Source organism: Peromyscus leucopus, chromosome 8b (genome assembly GCF_004664715.2).
Source record: "Peromyscus leucopus breed LL Stock chromosome 8b, UCI_PerLeu_2.1, whole genome shotgun sequence".
Lineage (NCBI taxonomy): Eukaryota > Metazoa > Chordata > Mammalia > Rodentia > Cricetidae > Peromyscus > Peromyscus leucopus.
Window position 1 is genome coordinate 36646693 of NC_051086.1, and position 20016 is coordinate 36666708.

The 20016-nt window shown below is 49.7% G+C and overlaps 1 protein-coding gene across 1 annotated transcript in view; it reads left to right on the forward strand.

The window, feature by feature from the left end:
- The first annotated feature begins 1123 nt into the window (after nt 1-1123).
- P4ha2 (prolyl 4-hydroxylase subunit alpha 2) overlaps nt 1124-20016 on the forward strand; it is a 40678-nt gene continuing 21785 nt past the window's right edge. The window contains 6 exon segments of the mRNA XM_037200592.1: nt 1124-1431; nt 10028-10154; nt 18341-18440; nt 19082-19178; nt 19548-19660; nt 19663-19698. Of these exon segments, the coding sequence (XP_037056487.1) occupies nt 18359-18440; nt 19082-19178; nt 19548-19660; nt 19663-19698 (328 nt within the window). The 5' untranslated portion in view covers nt 1124-1431; nt 10028-10154; nt 18341-18358.

Consider the following 20016-nt stretch of genomic DNA (forward strand, 5'->3'; position numbering starts at 1 on the left):
CACATCTATCATCAGCACATTTGTTCATACTGATGTGGTAAGCAAGGGTCCTAGCTGAACCTTGTCAGATTGGAAACCCAGGCACTCAATCAGTCCCAGGTGGGCTTTAAAAATGAGTTATCTGAGAAAAGTAAACATCAAAAAACCAAACAACCCAATTAAAAAGAAATGGGGCACGGAATTAAACAGAGAACTGTCAAAAGATAAAGTTCAAATGGCCTGGAAACATTTAAAAAACTTCTTAGCATTCTTAGCCAACAGAGAAGTGAAAATTAAAACTACTTTGAGTTTTCATCTTACCCAGTCAGAATGACTAAGATTAAAAAAAAAAAAAAAAGACAATAAATGCTGGTGTGGATGTGGAAAAAGGGGAACACTTACTTTACTGTTGGTGGTAGTGAAAATTGCTACTGCCACCATGGAAACCAGTGTGGCAGTTCCTCAAAAAGCTAGAAATAGATTAATACATAATACAGCTATATCATTCTTGGTCATACACCCAAGGGACGCTATGTTTTACTACAGAGAACTACATCCATGTTCATTGCCATTCTACTTATGACAGCTAGGAATTGGAAACAACCTAGATATTCATCACTCCACGAATGGATAATGAAAACGTGTTACATTCACACAATGGAATCATTCAGTTGTTAAGAAAAAATGAAATTATGAAACTCATGTGTAAATGGAAACAATGTAATACATTTGTATGTTGTATAAATCGTTCTGAGTGAGATAGCCTAGACCCACAAGGACAAATGTTATATTTTTTTCCTCATATGTGCATGTTTAGCATTGAATCTCCAAATATGTGTGCTCCATTTGAAATATCCATAGAGGTCAGAAAATTTGCAAGGAGCCGTGGCAGGGCTTTCAAGAGAGATATAACACAGTGATATAGGGGGTTAATGGAATAGGAAGGGTTAAATTAGGGTTGGGGGATGGGAGGACAGGGTAGAGGACTGACTGCCAACCAGGAGGGCTCTTAGAGCAAGGCCAGCGATGACACTTAAGTGTCCCATAGTGGACTTCATGCGCCCTCTGGTGGCCATCTTTATTTTCGCAAATTCTGAGCTGGGATGACGCTTCGGGGGCGGGACTCAAAGGCCCCTCCTCCCCAAGTGCGCAAACAGCGGCTGGTACTTTGAGAAGGAGCATGAGGAAATGCTTTCTGGGTGAAAAAAGCGGGTGAGCCCGGCCTGCGGCTGTTGGTGTGTGGTTGTCCCAGACGGCTGCCATCAATCATAGTGTCCCGTGGTGTAGCCACGTTGAGAATGCGGCCCTTCTACTCTGTCTACTTGCATCATGTACTTCTCAGCCAGGAAGGGACACTGTTCCAGCTGTCCTTCCTCAACCAGGATGCTGGATCCTGCAGATGAGGGAGGAATGCAGTTTGCTGGGCCCGGGCCCTCAGAGGACTGCTTCAGGGTAAGGATCAAGTCAGACTCGGGTTTTTTTTTTTTTTTTTTTTGATTTATTCTTATTTTATGTATGTGAGTGTTTTGCCTGCATGTATGTATGTGCATCAAGTGTGTGCCTGGTGTCCACAGAATTCAGAAGAGGGCATGAGTTTCCCTCATTATGAGTCAGGGATGGTTGTGGGCTGTCAGGTGGGTGCTGGGAACTGAACTGGGTCCTCTGCAAGAGCAAGTGATCTTAGCTGCTGAGCCCTCTCTGTACCACCCCTCCCCCATTCCGGTTTAAAGATTCAGTTTCTAGGTCAGAGTCAAGGGAAGAGACAGAGGACAGAGGACAAGCCTGTCCTTGCCATTTGAGAGGACAAAGCCAATGTGTGCATGTGTGAATTCCTCCCTTGTGTATAGGGACTTGTGTGCATGCCTGCACGTGGGTGTGTTCGCGTACATATGTTCATGAGTTCGAATAGGCACATATGAGCATGCTTGCACACATGTGAGTGGCCTGTGTTGGTGTATTGGACTAGTGAGAGGCCTCTTATCTGCTCTTTCTCCTTGCAGACGCAGAAGAACAGGGACTATCAAGCTTCTCAGAGTTTTATACAGGTGTCTGAGTTGTGAAAAATGCAGAAAGTTACAAAAAGAGAAAATGCCATATTTTCTATATAACTATATATAGAAAATACAAATACCATATGTGGGTGAATATAACACCTTGACATGGAAATGAGTCCATTGAAGCTCAGCTGTGTGTCTACACAGTTAAATACAAAATGTGCCTTTATGGGATCTGAGTGTTCTGGAATATGTCCAATATGGTATGATGTGGCCAGAGAGTCCAGAGGAATGAATGTCTCGGCCCCTTGTAGTGAGTCAGGGACGTAGGTCAGGGTTCCGAGTGACTACCCTGATGTGGGTGTCTACTCAAGGTGTCCCACGTTCCTCTGATTGGAATTGTGTGCGGTAGCTTGGGGTTAGGGTGAGCTCCTGCTGCCCCAGGTTCGTGATTTTGTACAATTTTTTTTTTTCCAATTCTCTTTATTTCCATCTTTTACTGGCGGTTGGAATCGGGACTAGGTTTTTCCAGGTTCTTGGCAACTTATTCAGAGAATTGAAAATCAGGGCTCACACAGATTTGCAAAAGAAGCAAAGAAAGTTTGGAGCAAAGAAAGCATTAACTCTGATTATGCAGGAATACACTGTCGGGAGTGTCAGCTGGGCACGTAAGTGAGAGAACAGTGTAACATGAATCTAAGGTCTTATAATTAAAAAACAAAAAAAAAAAAAAAAAAAACCCAGAGCCAGATATTGGGGTGAAAGCTGAAAGATCAGAGAAGCAGAACAGCCAGCCACTTGCTTATCTCTATGAAATCCTCAGCCCCAAGAGAGTGAGTTCCTGTTTCCTTATGCCTTATATACCTTCCTGGATCCTGCCATATTACTTCCTGGGATTAAAGGTGTGTGCTTTCCAGCACTGAGATTAAAGGTGTGAGCCACCACTGCCTGGCTCTGTTTCCAGTGTGGCCTTGAACTCACAGAGATCCAGACGGCTCTCTGCCTCCTGAGTGATAGGATTAAGGGTGTGTGCCACCACTGTCTGGCCTCTATGTCTAATCTAGTGGCTGGCTCTGTCCTCTGATCCTCAGGTAAATTTATTAGGGTACACAATATATCACCACAGAAGTCAGAGGTATATACTGTCAGGGCCATCAGCCGGCTGCATAAGAACTCAGTTTCCTTTTATGAAATTCAAGATGGGAAGAGGTTGGTTATTAAGGGGTATAGTTTGGGTAGTTTTCTATTTTGGTTGATAGGTCATTTTTCCTACTGTACTTGTTTGTCCTTTTCCCAGTGCATCTGGTTTTTAATCAAGGGCGTGCCTGATTATGCAAAGGCATAGGCTTAAGACAGTAAACAGGGGATTCCCTCTAAAAGTTTAGTAGAGGACACAATTTGTCTTACTGTGAATGTATCACAAACCAGTTCAGGCTGGATTGGTTCTTCTGTTTTTCATACTAGAATATGTTGGGAATACACTTGAATAGAAACTGCCTAAATCAGATTGTTGTAAGGGGCAGGGAAACTCATACTATTGTTCAGAGATGGGAGTATGTGTGCCTGATGCGGAGGTCGGGGATAAAGGGTTCTGAGGTTGCCAGGTTCATGGTTTGGAGAGGAGTGTGTGTGCATAGCATGTGCAGGTAAGGGAACTAGGCTGCCAAGGGAATGACTGAAAGAAGAACGTGTGTACAGCCCCAGACAGATAGGGTCCCAGGGTCCTAAACTACCTGCCTCCAGTCTACTGGAAAAGTCATGAATATGCAAAGCCATCAAGTAGTGGGAATGGGACCCCCGCCACCCCCAGCTGCTGCAGTACACCATTCACACAATTTGACTAGGCCAGAGTCACTCATGGGTGGAGTCACCGACATCAATCTCACCCCCAAACGTATGCAGGGTGACATACAGACATGGTTCATTGTAGTCGGGTGAGGTACTTTCATTTAAAAATAGGAGCAGAAAATGAGGCACAGGAGAGAAGGGTGGAGCGGAGAGAATTAGTGCTGGACCGTCATTAAGTGGGTGGCTGCCTTGCAGAAGAAAGAGCCTCCCAGTTGGGGAAAGCAGAGCTGTGATTAGGCCCGCAGGGGGCTGGTGTGCTTCCTGGAGCTGGCTGGCTTGGCTAGAATTCTTGTTCTGTCTGGGGATTGTCGTTAGCCATCCTTTAACAAGGCCTGCTCTAGGTGGTGGAGCTTACATGGAACTCCACATGGGGGAAGAACACTTAGTGAGCGAGGGAAGGAACTTAGCCTCTCCTATTCTGGCTATTGGTGAATTCTGAAATCCGGGCATTTTTCTTTCTAACCACTGCCATTTTCCAGTTGAGGTCATCACCAGCTGTCACCTAGCCTACCCTGGTATTCTCTCTGCTCAACTTCACGCTCGCCTCTTTCTTCTTCCCCACCCCATAGAAGAAGACAGGATAGTCTTTGTCAACCTCAAACTCGATCCTGCTCCTCTGCTCTGCCTTCACTTTGGGGTGACGGCAGCCTGTCGTCAGTGTGACACCCAAGTTCCTTCTGCAGCTTATGAGGTAGCAGATGACCTCACCTGACCTCTGTGGCTTTATCTGGTCTCACTGCTCTCCTCCCTGGGTTTACTGGCTTCCGGACCCAGCCTGAAAAGTCACAAAATCTCTCTTCAGTCATGTGTAAGCCAGACGTCCAGTAGCTATCCTCAACCCTGACCTCTTCCTCACTCATTACTAATACCCAGCCCCAGTGTGGTCCTGGGGTTGAAGGCAGAGGGACAGAGCAGCTACTGTGCTGCTAGTAATAATCTTCAAAGCATGCATTATATTATACACTTCGCAGTAGCCGTGTTCGAGACCAGGGAGGCGACTCAGCAGATGCTTGCGGTTAAGCCTGATGACCCGAGTTCAGTCCCCCAGGTAAAAATGGTAGAAGTAGCCGGGTGGTGGTGGTGCACACCTTTAATCCCAGCACTCGGGAGGCAGAGGCAGGCAGATCTCTGTGAGTTCTAGGCCAGCCGGGGCTACACAGAGAAACCCTGTCTCAAAATACTTTAAAAAAAAAAAAAAAGTATAAGTAGAGAATCAGCTCCTAAAAATTATCCCCACATGTAAGCTGCAGCATACGCATTCCCCTCTCCCACTAAAATAAAATGTAATAAAGATGTTAAAATTCTTCATTTGTTGGCACCATACAGAGCTGATGACCCCTGGCACTCTGGGTGTTCGCGCTGTGCAGTATTTGACCAGGATCAAGTGAAGTACGGGAAGAAGCTGAAATCTAAAGTCATTGTTTATGCTTTGGGAGCCTCTGGAGATCTGTTGGGTAATTACACCTCCTCCAAGTCCTGGGATATCTAATGATAGCTTGGTGTGTGCTGGCTTTGCTGTTCCTGGTGGCAGTGGTCCATGTGGGAGGTAGCTAGGAGGTGGCTTAAAGCCACCCTAGGGTATTGTTTAGATTTTCACCCAGGAAATAGCCCGGGGACTGGGAAGGGGAGACCAAGGCACTTACTTGATCCTTCCCAGGGCTGACCTCCCAGGCTTCTAGGGATCTGCCAGGTAGCAGATAAGCGCCATTTTGAAGCTTAAGGCCACCACTAGGTGGCCTCGCTCAGGTAATATTGCCTGCCCTCTGCTTCGGGCCTTCAGAATTGGGACATACCCATTTTTCTCAGTTCCTAGGAAGAAGAGGAGCCTGGGGTACATGCAGGGTTAGTCCCAGGGCCCAATGGAAAGACATGTCTTATAGATATGTATGCATGTGTATATTACATATACACATACATACATACATACCTGCATGCATACATACATACACACATTAGATATGTATCAATAGATACAGTGCTCTCTGTGCGTCATGGCTTGGCTCAGGAGGGAATGACCTGGGAAATGCCATCCGAGACCAGAAGTTTGTAAACCCCGTTCAGACCTATAACTGCTGCAGTATTTGCCAAGGCCTCAGCCACCAGCAGCTAAGGAGGCTTCAGTGCTAGGACCCCAGCTCGCCTGCTCCCCTTGCCCAGGATAGGAACCACAGGCAAGTAGAGGCAGGAGAGGCTGAGGAGGCCCTGTTTGGAGGAAAGGACTGCACGCCCAACTGACTGCTCACTCATCCAGTCCTCTATTTGCCCAGCACAGTTTCTTGCTTCCCCTTGTGGTAACACTAGGTCTTTCCCTAGGATTAGGAGAGGGGGAGGACGAGTCAAGGAGCCCTTGGTCAGAGATGTCACCTAGGGACAGGGAAGTCCATGGGAGATGGTGATTTCCTTTCCCGAGACAGAAGAAATGTTGAAGCAGAGCAGTTTGGGTGGTGTGGGGTGCTGTGCGATGTTTCACTTTATCCATACCCATGGCCGGGGAGTCCTTGTAAGGGACTTCCCTTTGACATGGCAACATGACATTGTCACTTGCAAATCTGCAAGTTACTCAAGAACGAACAGTTGAGTTAACACACACACACACACACACACACACACACACATACACACACACAGCTTTCATGTTTTAAGTAAGTTTCCAATTTTGTGTTGGGTTGAAATCATAGGTCTCTTTGGCCTCATGTGGCCCAAGGGTCACGGGTTGGGCACATTTGCAGTAGCAAATGTGTTCTATCAGCAGAACTTACATACAGAGGGGTCAGCAGGGCACACTCATGGCAGACAGCAATAGGAAGCTTTCTACCTTGATATGTCTGTAGCGAGGGTATCAGGGTATGGGGTTTCTATAAAAGGAAATTGGCGCAGACCTGTGCCTAATTCCTTTCAGTGTTTTGGGCAACAACTTAAGTACTTTTATTAGTGCCAGGAATGTTAAGGCCCCAGCTCAAGTTCAAGTGCGCAGGTGAAAGCACCCGGCTGGTTGCATCACAAAGTAGCAGAGGCACTTTGTACTTGCTCGGGAGAGGGAAGAAAGTAGGGAATTACTGGATTATTGGCTGTAAAGAAAAGGCTATGACCAAACTCAACTAGAAGATAGAGTGAAATAATAAAGATCAGGACAGAAATCAGTGAAATGAAGACAGTATTAGTTACCTTCCTGTTGCTGTGATTAAACGCCATGACCAAGGCAACTTCTATAAGGAAGAGTTTATTTAGACTTAGGGTTCCAGAGGGATGAGAGTCCATCATGGCAGGGAGGTGTGGCAGCAGGCGCAGGGGAGCTGAGAGCTCACACCCTCAGACACAAGCACAATCAGAAAGAGCAAGCAGGAAGTAGCTGTGTCGTCTGAAAGCCCGCCTCCAGTGACACACTTCCTCCAGCAAGTCAGCGCCACATACCCCTCCCCAAACAGTGCTACCACCTGGGGGCCGAGAACTCAAATGCCTGAGACTATGACGCTAGAGAACAACACAGAGGATCAATAAAACAAAGAGCGGGTTAAACAAGATTAACAAAGCCGTAGCTGTGTTAGCGTCTTAACCAAAGACAGAGGATGCAAATTAATAAAACTAGAGCTGAGGAAGGAGATATTAACATACACTTCTACTACCGCTGAAAGCCGGAGGATCCCTGGGGAGCATTCTGAACGCTTGAATTTTACCAAAGTGGAAAGTCTCCTAGACGCACATTCCTAGTCACATATGAATTGCTGTGTTGTTTAGTGTTCATTACCAACTTGATGGAATTTACACTCACTTAGGAGATACAGCTCTGGGTGTGTCTCGGCGAGCACTCCCAGAAAAGCCTAACTGAGGACCCTCTCTGGATGTGAACAGGGTCGTCTCACGGGATGGGGTCCTGGGATGAAGAAAAAGGAAGAGAGGAGAAAGAGAGCTGAGCACCAGCGCCCATCTCTACCTGCTTCCTGGCTGTGGACACCATGTGACAGCCTCCTTATGCCTCCATGACTTCCTGCCAGGACAGCTTGTCCCTTCAAACTGTGAACCAAAGCAGAACTTGCTTTCCTACAGCTGCTTTTGTGAGGTATTTTATTACAGCAACAAAGAAAGTAACTAACAGACACACTAGCAGTGAGCCAAGAGCATCTAAACAACCTCAACAAATAAATAAATATCAATAATATTAGAGCAGTAACACAAAGTATGCCAGCAAAGAAAAGTCTGGGACCTGACGGCTTCACTAAACTCTCCCAGACTTTCAAAGAACTGATACCAATGCCACTCAGATTGTTCTATAAATCAGGAAAGAGCACTTTCAAATCATTCTATAACTTCTTATTGTCCTGATACCGTAGCTGGATAAAGGTAAAAGCAAGAAAAGAAAACTATTCCCCAATTTCCTTCAGGAACACAGATGCAAAATCCCTCAATAAAGTATTTGCAAACTGAATTAAACAATGTATTGAAAAGAGCATCCCCCACGTGAGGGTGATTTAACACAGGTAGAACAATAAACATGATATGGTACCCTAGTTTGGAGCTGTTGTAGAGCGAGGAAGGCTTGAGAGGCAGATCAAGAAGATAGCTTTTTTGGTTGGCTGAGGAGAGATGCGCAGTAGGTGGTGGGGTGAGATGGGGGTATGTTTCCACAGCCATGGCTTGAAGGTATTTATAGGCCAATGGGAAAGATCCCACAGAGAGGAGGAGGATGACCTCCCAAGAGAGAAGGGGAAGGGCATGGGAAGATCTGGGCAGACTACTTTCTGTGGCATAGCAGACGCGGGAAGGTTTGTGTTTGGCTTCATCTGAGCTCTGGCTGGTGGCTGACACAGACACGGAGAGCGGCTGAATGGCGTTTTCTGAGTTGTGTTTTGGTGTGTCTGTCTTTCCCCGTCTGGGCTGTCCGCCTGGCCCGTGCCGTTATAGGGAATCCAAACCCGGCTCCAGGCGCAGTCCCCAGGCTGGGCATCTCCGTTCTGGGCTCTGCTCCCTGATGAGATTCTCAGACTGCTTCCCCTCATTCATGAAGAGGCAAGCTCACAGGGCAGGCGTGGGAACCTGTTCGGCCGCCAGGGCATCCTTCAGTTCAGACTGAGGTCGGCTGCTTCCCTTTCTTCTTGGCTGTCTGTCTCTCAGACCCGGAGGGCTGGCTGAGGTGTCCAATCTCTTTCGCCCATGTGATAAGCCATAGGTTGGCTCCAGGATGCTCCAGGCTGTGGCAACTTCTTCACCTCACATGGCCAGAAAAGTCCTAGCCTGGCCAGCCCGAGCCCCTCAGAGATGCAGCTAGGCTTTGGGGATGGGTCGTTTGCATTGAGCGCATCTCAGACCCTCTTCTTCCTATAGCCTGTCCCCTCCTGGGACACTCAGTTCCCGTCCTCAGTGACGCCATCCTCCTGCAATCTGCGGGTTGTGATGGATGTGGGGGTGGTAGGACCACAGAGGACGTGGGCAGGGGGGATGTGTCTGGGGCCTGGGGATGGCTGGGCTGGGCATGTCGCTCCTCGTGCGGGGTCCTACGCGGTACAGGGAGGCGGGCACCGCATACGTGCAGCGCGTGGCGGGCAGCTCGGGCCTTTCCCGGAGGCTGCAGTGGCTCGGAGCCAGGCCCAGGCGGGCCCGGGGGCGGGAGGTGGGGACGTGGCGGAGGCTCAAGCGGGCGGAGCCTCGGACGAGGGAGGAGCCGAGCGCGCCGGGGCGACGCCGCGGGAGGTTCTAGAAACGCCGGCTGCCGCGCGTGTCCAGGTGAGCGCCGGGCTGCGGGGTCGCCCGCGGGGCTGGGCTCGGGTCCGGGTGGCCGGGCGGTGCGACCTGCCCTGCGAGGAGCCGGGAGCTGAATCCGGGGTCACGCAGCCCCGCGCCCCGTGCCCCGCGCCCTGATTCCGCACCCGCCTCGGTTCCTGTCCCGCCCGCGTCCCGTCCCAGGGTCAGGGCGGTGTGATCGGCGGCGCCCTTCCTGCCGGTGCGGCTCGGCCGGGCCGGACACTTGGCTGGCTTGTCGGATCAGGCTCCCGGGAAGGGGCGGCTTGACCCCAGGGTCGTGCCCGATCTAAGGCGGAGGCGCCCTCCTGGCCCCGGAGGGGACGCTGCTTAGGGTGAGGGAGACCTGCTCCTCTGGCTCCCAAGCCTGGCAGGGACCAGCTTGGCGCCTGCTAGTTTTATGCTCTGTTATATCAGAAAGCCTCCTCCTATCTGCCAGACATCCCTGTCGAACCTCTGATGTTTTCCCTCAGTAGTTGCGGAGACCCGTGGTGATTTGGTGACCGATTCAACAAACAGCTTTCCGTGTGCCCGGAGACTGCAAGGACAGAAGCAGACAGAGGGAAGACTCAGAAAGTTCAGGTCCAGAGCAGCAGCAAGGTAGGTATTAGGTTGGTAGGGAGCTTGGGCTGTGAGGACTTGGTGAATGTCTGGATGCCTCAGGGCAGGGGGCAGGAGCTTCTGTGGACTGGAGTGGTCTCTTAGGAACCTGGACTGAGGAAGCACCTGAGTGGCCACAGACTTGGGCCAGTATATCTTTGTGGTACTCTAGTGGAAGCAAGGTGATGGGGGAACGGCCGATGTAGGGAGCAGTCGTCCAAGGGCCCCACCCACCAAGGAGTGAGAAACCTGCATGTGGAGAAGTCCACTGAACCGATGAAACATGGACATGGGTCAGAGTACTTCTGTCCCGGGTGGTCACTGGGTGGACACAAGTGGGTGCGTCTGTCATCTGTGTTCTAATGTAACATGTACTATGCTGTCGGAGAGCACTGAGTTGCTCCTGAGACGGCCCCCTCACCCCACAGTTTAATCACACTTTAAGGCTTGCGCTTGATGCAGACTACCTGGTTGCTGACATCGTAGCCCTCCTGTTGGAAGGGCTTCCTGGTCCTAACAGCAGGGGCTGGGTCACCACTATGTAGCTTATGGCACCCTCAAATGCCCTAGGCTTTGAATGTATAGGGTGCTAGAATGAGTAGGGGACTTTTGCCAGCCGTTGCTTGTTCTGAGTTGATATCCCACCTGCGTTGGTATCTTGGTTGAGTTCTTTGTTAAAGTGACCAGGGTTTCCTCTGACTTGTACCTCAGCTGCCTCTGAAGTGTCCAGGGTGTAGTCTCTCACCATGATTTTGTGCCTCAAGGCCCAGCCTCTCGGCTCCTCTCCATGCACAGGATGTTTGACCTCTGGATTCTTTTCTTCTGGGGCCTTCTTGTTCTCACACTGTGTGGCCCAGCCAGTGAAGCCACGTCGCAAGGACGGAGTTGGCTGGAGGCCGTATCCCGAAGATTCTGTCATACTAACCCTCCTTAGCGCTTGGAGAGCTCATCAGGCAGATGTGGTGACAACTCACTGAGACATTGTGTGTCGCCTTTGATGTTCCGTCTACGTTGTCACAGGCTCTCAGTGACTTACTTATCTGTAGATTGGGCTGCCCACAATGGATTGTGGGTCATTCCTTGAACAGTGTATGCTTGGTATCTGGCTAGAACGAGCCTGGGACTAGCTAGAATGAGGGAGAAGGAGAGGAGGTGGAGGAGGCATTCTTTTTGCCCATAGGCAGCTCTTCATCTCTCTGAGATTGCTGTTTAGCACTGGCAGCCGGCCTTGGCCCAGGGAGGAGCCCTGAGTATGGGTGCTCATCAGAGGGAGACTGGGTACATGCCACCTGGGGAATGAGCGGAGAGAGGGAATTGAGGGTTTCCTCATCTCCTGAGAAAGCTTCCCTTTTTGACTGCACCCTCCCACATCCTTGGGAGGGTTTGAGGCTGGACGAAAGGCCTTGGCTGACTTATGGCCACGCTGGCTGATAGTGTGCAGAGGACTGGGAGGTGTGTCCCTGGCTTCTGGGATCTGTCAAGAGCTTAATTTTATGCAGATGGAGGTTGGCAGCAAATGCTGTAATGCAGGCACGTGAGAGACCAGTGGAGTCTTGGATAGGAGTTCGTCTTTGAAAACATTATTCAAATCTAGTCCTTTAGACCTTGGAAGTGCCTGAGGGTGGGACACGGGCCTATCCCAGAGAAGAGCGGACTTCCGAGTCCTGTGGTCTGTGGGTTTTGTGCTGGGGACATGGAGTGAGGGGTAGACAGACAGTTTTTCTTCTCAGTGAGAGCAGAGCAGGATGAAAAGGTCTGGGCTGGACTTCTTAGGGGAAGAGGGTTTTGTTCAGCTGGTACCACTGCAGGGCAGAGGATTAAGTAAGTGTTGGATAGTGATTTCCAACCTGATAGGACCTGTGTGAGCCTGGTCCCGGCCAGCCTCTGCTCCAGACGTCTTGGGAAGTGTTTGCTAGAGATGGTCTGCTCTGTACCTGGCACTCCTGGGAGCCAGGGTATGGTGGAGATCCCAAGACTCGTACTCTGAGGAGCCTGGAATGAGCAGGTCAGTGCAGACGGAGAAGAGATTTTGGAATATTGGTTTTGCTCCCTGCTTTTTTGCCAGGGAACTTTCCTTGGGGGGGGGGCTTTAGGGCCTGTGATTGGATAACTCCAGGGTCACCTCCGAGTGCTGTGTACTAGGTGACATCTGATTCCGGCCTCTTCCTGAGTTGTATATGTCGTGTCTTCTGGCATTCCTGGGCTGCAGACATCACTCACCCTCTGGTGTTCCCTGGTGTCTGGCATCTTCATTGCCCCCTGTCAGAGGAACCTTCCTCACTCCAAGAGCAGCTAACCGGAGCTGAGCAATGTAGCTGGAGTTTTCTCTCCGGGTCCCACTTGAGGGCCCTTCGAGTTCCTGTGATTCTCTTGGTGCTGAGGATTGGGCAAAATCAGCCCAGTGATTGGCAGCTTGCCGACACCTGTCATCAAATTCAGTTCACAGACAGGCCTATCACGTGTAGAACGTGGTATGATCTCCATCGTAGAATAAGAAAATTAAGGATCAGGAAGCGTAGGACTTGTTCAAGGTCACAAAGCCAGGAAGTGACAGTTGGAGCTGGAATTGAACTCTGGATCTTTCCTACCCCCGGGCAGGTATACCTACCTGCTCCTAGGCTGTCAGAGCTGGGCTGGCTGATACTGTGTCCAGTGGAAATGATGACCCACTTGAATTCAGGGAACTGTGCTGTTATTTTTTGTCCATGGGCTCTCCTTTTCCTGGTGGGCTCCAACTAGATGTCATGGGCTTTATTTGTGAATCTTTGAGACACCCATGAGAAAGTCTTCAATCTGAGCAGAGTGTGACTTCCCACTTTCAGGAAGGCACACATGCTGTGACGTGACATGCGTGAGGTTGGATGGTATCGGGGTCTAGCAGACAGGGGGCTTAGTTGGGGGGCTTCGCTTGCTGACGTATGTCAGGTGTCTGGAGAGGCGTCCCCAGCTCAGCGATCTTTCTCAGGTCTTGTACACTGTTCTTTATTCCCGATTTCACTCTTTAGCTTTCATGGTTCACGGTCAACCACAGTCTAAAGCATGTGTTGGAAAATAATAGAAATAAAGAACTGTGAGCCCCCCTAAGCCCTGTGATGGAATCTGTGCCACTCTATGCTGGTCTTCGCAGGGTATCACTCCTTTGTTTAGTGTATCCATGCTGGATACACTCCCCATTGTGAGACTCTGCAGCCTTTGTAGTCAGTTGCTTATCAGGTTGACTGTGTGGTATGAACAGTGATTGCGCTCAAGTAACCTATGGAACCGTGGCCCCAGCATGCGAGAGTAGCGAGACCGGCAATTGCATTTCAGTAAATTGTTACAGTTATTCTGTTTTGTTCTGTTGATAAGCTCTCATTGTGTGTAATTTGTAAATTAAATTTTATCATAGGAATGTACTCACAGAGAAACCAGCATATACAGAGTTTGATACTATCTGTGGTTTTAGGCATGCACTGGGGTTCTTGGAATGTTTCCTCCGTGGACCAGGCAGAAGTATTGTATCTGAAGCAGAGATGATTATCTGGCTTACAAGGTTTTTGTGAGAATTAGATGGTAGAAATGAAAGATCTTTGGAAACATAAACCATGGTTATCTTAGACTGGGTTCCCAGAAAACAGAGCCTGAGGCAGAGCTTAAGTGCTTAATGCTTATTGAAAAGTGTATTGCGGGGCAGCTGGGGTGAGGGGAAAGGAGAAAAGAACGGGAAACAAGGAGGTTGGTACCTTAGCAAGCGGGTCCCTCTTTATGGAGATCCCCTAGCTCTTCAGCCATTTCGGGCCTACTTCTGTGTGCAAGCTCCGTGCCGATGGATGATTTCTTACAGAAGGTATTTATTTGAAGGAAGTATCTGCATTTCTTACAGAAGGTATTTGAAGTAAGTATCTGCTGACTCTCTCTTGTATTTTATTTTTCATCAGCCAGAGTTACCTAATGGGAAGTTAACTTTCCCTCACTGCTCAGTGTGGTTCTTCTGGAGCCACTTGAGAGGCTAGCCTGGAGGTAGTGGGAGGAACCAGAGAATCTGGTTTGGGTCAGCAGTGTCTTCTATCTGACTAAGTCAGAGTAGAAAGTTTGGAGCCTAGGGCATGGGTATGGGGCAGCATGGATGCCTTTTATCTTCTGGTGCAGTTTTGTTTTGGTTTGTTTTTTGGTGCACACACAAGTTAAGTTCAACTAGACCATTTGTGGAGGCCCTCATGGGAAGCCAGCTCAGTGTTGGCATGTGGACCTTGGCAGCTTCTCTGCTGCCGCGCTGTCTTGTTACTGAAGCAGGAGGTGGTGGCTTTCATGGCTCCCTGCATCCATGGACTGAATAGAGGTGATGTAAAGGACAGATACACTTTACCTGACACACGTGTCCTTGTCAGGCCCACTGAGCTTCCACTTCCCCTGACGACAATGGTGAGACCACAGATCTAAGGCCAGAGAGTTCCGTGACTGACGGTTTTATGTGCTTTTGTTGAATGGACACAGAGAGATGGGACTCGGGAGGACTCTTGGGAGAGGGGAGCACATTTGGCTTCACTGAGCAGAGATCTGGCTTTCGCGAGGTTCTTGGTGAAGGTAAATATTTTTTACGTGAAGTCATTGAAGGTTTGAGGTCTGCGGGGGTGCAGTGGGGCTGGGGGGAGTAGCGGGGCCGACTCGCAGAGCTCCAAGGGCCCTTTGGGCTAAGGTGTTTGGACAGTGTCTTTCTGGCAGTAGGAGCCAAAGGGAGGGCTTCGGCAAGCCCTGCTGGCTGCTCTGTAGAACAGAGTTGGAGAGAAGCTGGTGCAGAGGTGGAGAGGTCCGAGCAGGTGGGGCCTGCATGGCTGAAGGGTATGCTGAGGTAGATCAGGGTGATGGCTGAGGGATGATGTCTGGTATGGAGACTTGGGTGCACTTCTGAGCCAGTACGGACATTCCTGTGCTTCGGTGGTGGGACCTCTTGGATCCTGTGCACAGCCCCTCCTTGGTTGAGTACCTGGGTCCTGTCAGCTCTGCCAGCCTAGAGTTAGCCATTGTGTGGCAGTCAGGATCATGGTGGGAAAGGGGGGTTGAAGAGCCCTGTTCGGGGGGGGGTGGGGGTGGGGCCGGGGCTTATCCCTTCACTGAAGGCAAACAGCATTTTGCCCAGTGCCAGGTGAAATCTATTTGCAAATGCATGTTCTGTCTCTAGGCTGTTAAAACGCTTTGTTAAAACACAAGCTGTAGCATTTGGGCTGCAGCTGGGAGCTTGGCAGAGGGTCCTCCCCGATGAGGTAAGGGGAGAAGCTGAGGACGCTGCTGGTTTGCAGCTGGAAACATCTTTCCATGGCTACTTGGCCAGGTTATAAATGAACTTTCCAAAGATCAGGCTCGCTACAGGACCTCTGGTTGTATGTCTTGGAATCACCATGCTGAGAAATGGTGCCAGCCGCCTGGTGGGTGAATTACTGTCGCTGGGACATTGGCAGGTTTCGCAAGACCTCCCCATAGGGGTCCAGACACCGGGACTGCCAAAGCCCCTTTGGAGTTCAGTTGAGAAGGGCCTACTTTGTTTCCTTCACATATTAAGCATATTACAAAAATATGTACATTTTAAATTCTAGTAGAATTTCTTGTAGAAAGATCAGGAAAACAAACATAAAAAAGAAAAATAAAATTGCTTCACGGAGATACGATTATAATCCTTTTATATATTTATACATACATCATTTTTTCCTTTCAAAAAAATGGAACATACCGTATGTGTTATTGAGGGCTGGCCTTTGCCAGTCTGCTTTGATCATTCTGTGTTGATGGCCAGGGAGTGTTTATTAATAGTTACACAGTGTATATTAATCTACTGTACAAAGTCTAAGCCCTTTAGTTGCAGTTTTTTTCATCTGAACAAATCTATGATGAAGAATACTTCATTGGATGCTTGCTACAGGACAGACATTATTCTAAACCCCGAGGTGCAGCTTATAAATCTAAACGCTTCTCATTTGGTGCCAGTGTTTTCATAAAAGGGGATTTGACCATGACCAACTCCTGTGTTGCTCTTCATGGATTTCTGAGGGCTCTTGGGAAGGCTTTTGGCAGCACTGGCCCTGGGCAGACACATGGATTCCCACTTTCTCTGTCCTGGGTGAGTGCTGGGTGTAGCTATGAGATGGGAGCTGGCATTCTCCATGTTGTAGAGGGCAGTTACACTTGGGTAAATGCCTCCGCCCCACCTGACCCTGCTTAGGCGACCTTTTATACAAAGCCTTTTGACTTCAGGGACCCCGGGGTCAGAGAAATGAGCAGATGCCCCTGCTTAGAATGGCAGTGTTGATATGGCAGCCTGAGAGCTGATTGGACCAGCAGGGTTTTCATACCTGTCTTCCCTTGCTGGAACAGGACGTTGAGGGCTCTTGGTAAGTCACTTCCTGAAGCCTGTGTGTGACTCTCTGAGGCTGTGTCTCCAGGCCAGGATCTGTGGATGGGCTCATCTAAGCCAGGCGGCACATTCCAGAGAAATGACAGCCGGCATTCACGTACTAAAGAAATCTGGCTGCTTTCTCCCGGGGTCGGTCGGGTCGCTGTAAGGTGTGAACCGTGGGTGGTATTCGAAAGAAATGAAAAGGCTTCCCCTTTCCCTGACTAGGCTGCCTGACTTCTGACTAGGTATGCACTGGAACTGGCCACACAGCTGGGAGAGGCATGGAGCCTCCACTTCATCCAGATCTGCTCTGGTCCTCCTTTCTGGCCCCTGCTCTCTTATCACCCCCGCTCTGAGGGGCAGTTGGCTGGCCCCTACCTCAGAGATCCTCCTGACTCTGAGATTCTCCTACATAGTTTTGGGCATTTGTGTTTCATTTATTTTCTTTGCTTTCTTTTAGTAAATTTCCATCTGAGCCATGTCAGAGCCTTGGCTGAGTTGGAACAAGAAGAGGAGGGACAGGCTGAATGAGGGTTCAGTGGGGTGCGGGCCCTCCAACACGTTCTGGGCTGCATGGCTAGATGGGAGACATGTCTGCAGTCTCCACTGTGTGCTTAGGCCCGCTGCCAGGGAAGCTTGCCCCGGGTGGCTGCTGCGTCCCTCAGAACTGTCTCTATTTCTAGGCGGATGAGAAGGCAGGGCCTGGCCTCTTACTTGTGTCGGGAGCCCGGCCCCAGTGTTTTGGCTGTGTGTGACTGATTCACCTTTGTAGCCTGAGCGCCTAGCTCGGTGCCTGGAATGTCTGGGTTGTAAGTAAATATTTGTGAATGAGTAGGGAGTGGCCAGGGAAGGTGTCTGTCTAGATCCCCACTCCAGGAAGAGCCATGTCTGTTCAGAAGTGCCACTCTGTGGCAGGTGCAGACTGGCAGAGGTCAGTTTTCCCCTTCTTCTGTTGACCATCTTCTATATACCCCAGCTTGGCTTGGCCCCCGGGCCGTATTGTCTCAGTTCTCACGGCCATTGTCTGTTCTGCACTGTCACTTTCTTATGGACAGGACCCAGGTCCTTGAAGTCTTCACCTTTATTGATATGTGGCAATAGGACTCTTGTGTCGGGGCCACCCTCAGTTCAAGTACAAAGGGAGGTCCCTGCCTGAGGCCTGTTTTCACATTCTGGATGGCCTCCATCACTGGTTTGGGGAGAGTAGATCTTGCAGAGTTGCTTCTTCCCCTATGAGATCCCGATGACTTGACGTCCTGGGAACCAACTCTCGGAATTGGATCCTCCTACATGCGGCTCTTGACACTATCCTGGCGTATGTATTAGAAAGTCAGACAGACAGAGCAGGAAGCCAGGTGTACACACTTGTAATCTTAGCAACCGGAAGGCTGAGGCAGGAAGGTTGTGAGTTCTAGGCCATCTTGGTGTCTATGCATACATAGTGAGACTTTATCTCTAAAAAGGAAAACAAAATAAAACAGAACCCAGGCAGGAGCCAGAATTGAGCACGTGTCCCCGGTTCCATGTTGTAGCCCCTCCCCTGGGCGATCTTGAATGCCTTATTTAGTGACATATTTGAGGGTGTGTGTGTGTGTGTGTGTGTGTGTGTGTGTGTGCATAGCATGTATGGATGTGTCTTCTCACATAAATTGTCCCCACCCCACTACAGGGTCTTGCTGTGTAGCTCAGGTGGCCTTGAACTTTGTTCCTGCTAATCCAGTCTCTTCAGTGCTGAGTTTACAGGCATGCTCCACCCATGTCCAACTGAAGGTGCTCTTTCCACGGTGTCCATCTGATGACTGTTCTGACTGTCTTGCAGATACTGCCCTTTCCGATCATGAAGCTCCAGGTATTGGTGTTGCTGATGTCCTGGTTTGGTGTCCTGAGCTGGGTGCAGGCAGAATTCTTCACCTCTATTGGTATGTGGCACCAGAACTCCAGTTCACCTAAGCGGCTCTCAGCTGAGTCAAGGGGATGTCACTGCCTGAGGCTCCTTCAGGGTTCAGTCACTGATTATGGCCAGTCCAGGGAAAGTGGAACTTAGGAAGGTTCTCCTGCCCCGGACCCCCACGAGATCCTGATGAACATAATGCATGTCTTGGGAGGCAGCTTTCTGAATTGGACCCTCCTCTCTGAAAGTGCAGACTGCAAGTAGCTTTCAGGGCTTTTTTGGTCCCTGGCAAGAGGGTGGTCTAAGCCACGGACATTCTCTGTTCCAAGGACCAGAGTCTCCCCTTCTCAACTGAAAGTTGAGAGCTGATTTCCATTTGATGAACCCTTAGGATGTCCATTCCCCCTATGACAGGACGTCCAGGTGACAGAACTCCTCCTTCCGTAGTCCCCAGTGCCCTTTCACTTTGCCCAGGCGTCCTCTTGACACCTCAACATCTATCTTCCTGAGGTTGGGGGTCATGGCCATGCGAGTGACTGGGTACCTTTAACTCCCAGTCCCCGGATTCCTGGTTTACTGACATGCACTTGGCGGGGGTTATTCACTTCTGGTATTTTGGGCAGGCCATTCCTCGTCCATTTCTCACTGGCCCTTGCTTCTCTCCGGTAGGGCACATGACTGACCTGATTTACGCAGAGAAGGACCTCGTGCAGTCTCTGAAGGAGTACATCCTTGTGGAGGAAGCCAAGCTCTCCAAGATTAAGAGGTGCCCAGTGTCCTGAGACCCCACACTAGGTCATCCCTACTGCTCCCCTTCCCAAGCCCATCCCTGTATCTGTAAGAGGAAGTCATTGAGGAGTGACCCAGGGGAGCTGACCTGCAGTTAACTTGTGCTAGTCCTCAGAGTTGCTGAGTATACGGGTTAAGAAGCAACCGCTGTTTTCCTTTCTACTTAACACGCTTTAATTTACATTGGAGTTCCCAGCTCTTGCCTAGATTAAGGGCTAGGGGTATCTAGGAAGTTACTATATTCACATTTTATTATCTCTTGATGAAAGAGCTCTGGACCCCACCAGGGAAATTACCAGCCTGTGTGGGTGGGTGTGGCAGTCTTTCTTCCCCTTTGGTTCTACAGCTGGGCCAGCAAGATGGAAGCCCTGACCAGCAAGTCAGCTGCCGACCCTGAGGGCTACCTGGCTCATCCTGTGAATGCCTATAAGCTGGTGAAGCGGTTGAACACAGACTGGCCTGCCTGGGGGACCTGGTCCTACAGGACTCGGCTGCTGGTGAGGGGCAGTGAACGGGGATCGGCTGTGTCTGTGTGCCTGTCTGCTTTTGCCTGGTGCTGTCCTTGTTGGTTGGTTTTTAAAATGTTGTAACGATCATTTCCTGTTCTTTTGTAATGTTTCCTGGTAATGACATTTTCTAATTATGCTTCATTTTCTAAATATACTTTTGATAACACACTTCGGGAACACAAACTCTATCACATAGAAATCATGATGCTTAATCCAATTGCTCCAAGATAAGCATCATTATGATTGTAATCTTGGGGGATGGAGAGATCACACAGTGGTTAAGAGCACTGGCTGCTCTTGCAGAAG